At 61.1% G+C, this 1307-nt stretch overlaps 1 protein-coding gene across 1 annotated transcript in view; it reads right to left on the bottom strand.

Moving 5' to 3' along the window:
• Nucleotides 1–1307, bottom strand: part of SCAP (SREBF chaperone) — a gene marked incomplete at its 5' end in the record, with an annotated part of 8932 nt that overhangs the window by 803 nt on the left and 6822 nt on the right. Inside the window, 2 exons of the mRNA XM_010194715.1 lie at nucleotides 75–281; nucleotides 964–1044. Coding sequence (XP_010193017.1) covers nucleotides 75–281; nucleotides 964–1044 — 288 coding nt within the window. The remainder of the gene's footprint in view (nucleotides 1–74; nucleotides 282–963; nucleotides 1045–1307) is intronic.

The following is a 1307-nucleotide window of genomic DNA, read 5'->3' on the forward strand; positions in this document are numbered from 1 at the left end:
GAGGGGTTCAAGCAGTGGTGGATGTGGCACTTGGGGCCGTGGTTTCGTGGCCATGGGGGCAGCCGGTTACCAACCTGCTGGATGGAGTAGAGCTTGATCCCCGAGCTGCGGTCCCAGATGCTGATCACATCATCCAAGCCGCTGCTGATGACGCAGGACGTGGTGCAGGTGAGGGAGGTGACGTCCCCTCGGTGGGCGTACATGTGGCTCACCTTGCTCCCCGTCAGCACGTCCCAGAGGCAGATGGCACCGTCCTGGCCCCCGCTGGCGAGCACCATCGTCTGCAAGGACACGGCAGAAAGGGGTCAGGAACCTCAGAGGACAGGGCCCTTTCTATCACGAGTGTGGGAAGCCACTGGACACACAAGGATAATCCCAAACCTGAGCACTTCCAGTGCTGCGGGGACGCTCCCGGCTGCAGGAGGTGACAGGGACATGGGGTGGAAAGCAGGGCTGCTGGCTTGGTGGCTTCCCTGCCGTCATACACAAACTGGAGCAGGATGAAACCCCAAGGCCACCATGACTCCCATGTGCAGAGAAACCCGAGTTCATTTAATCCAAACTCCTCATCTTGGGGGACAGCCAAGGGCAGAGAGCCACAGGGCAGGGGACACTGGGACATGGCCTGGGCCAGCTTCAGCCCCCTCTGCCTTTGGGGGCTCCCTGGCTTCAGAGGGGCAATGTGGGTACGGTGGGAACGGGGTTTTCCTGCTGCAAACAGAGCAGGGAGACAAATCCCATCCCGGGAAAGGGATCACAGCGATGGATGGGACATCGTGGCTCAGCTCACACAGCACACGGTGAGAGCAGTGACACAGCAGCCAGCGAGTCCCCCGTGTCCCCAGGGCAGCACACATCAACTTCTCCATGTGCAAAGCAGAGGGGGGTCCCAGCAGGCCCCTCCGGCTTGAGGCAGCTGAGGATGAGGGGTGTTGTCCCCAGTGCAGACCCCGTGCACCTCACCTGATCGATGTACACGGCCGTGATCGCTCCTGAGTGACCCTGCAGCGTGAACAAGCAGCACGAGTCCTCCAGCCGAAACACCTGCGGGGCAGGACAGGGAGATGAGTGAGGATCTGGTTCTGGGACTGAGGCAGGGGGTACCCCAGGACCCAAACCCTGCTACTCATGAAGTCACCCAGCCCGAAGGCAAGATCTCCACTCTGCTTAGTCAGGTACCTCACAGGGCTCTGACTCTGCAGCTCCAACCACAACACAGAATCCCAGACTGGTTTGGGTTGAAGGGACCTCACAGACTCTCCCATCCAACCCCCATGGGCAGGGACACCTCCACCAGCCCAGGCTGC

Source organism: Mesitornis unicolor, unplaced genomic scaffold, assembly GCF_000695765.1.
Source record: "Mesitornis unicolor isolate BGI_N332 unplaced genomic scaffold, ASM69576v1 scaffold3301, whole genome shotgun sequence".
Classification (NCBI taxonomy): Eukaryota; Metazoa; Chordata; class Aves; order Mesitornithiformes; family Mesitornithidae; genus Mesitornis; species Mesitornis unicolor.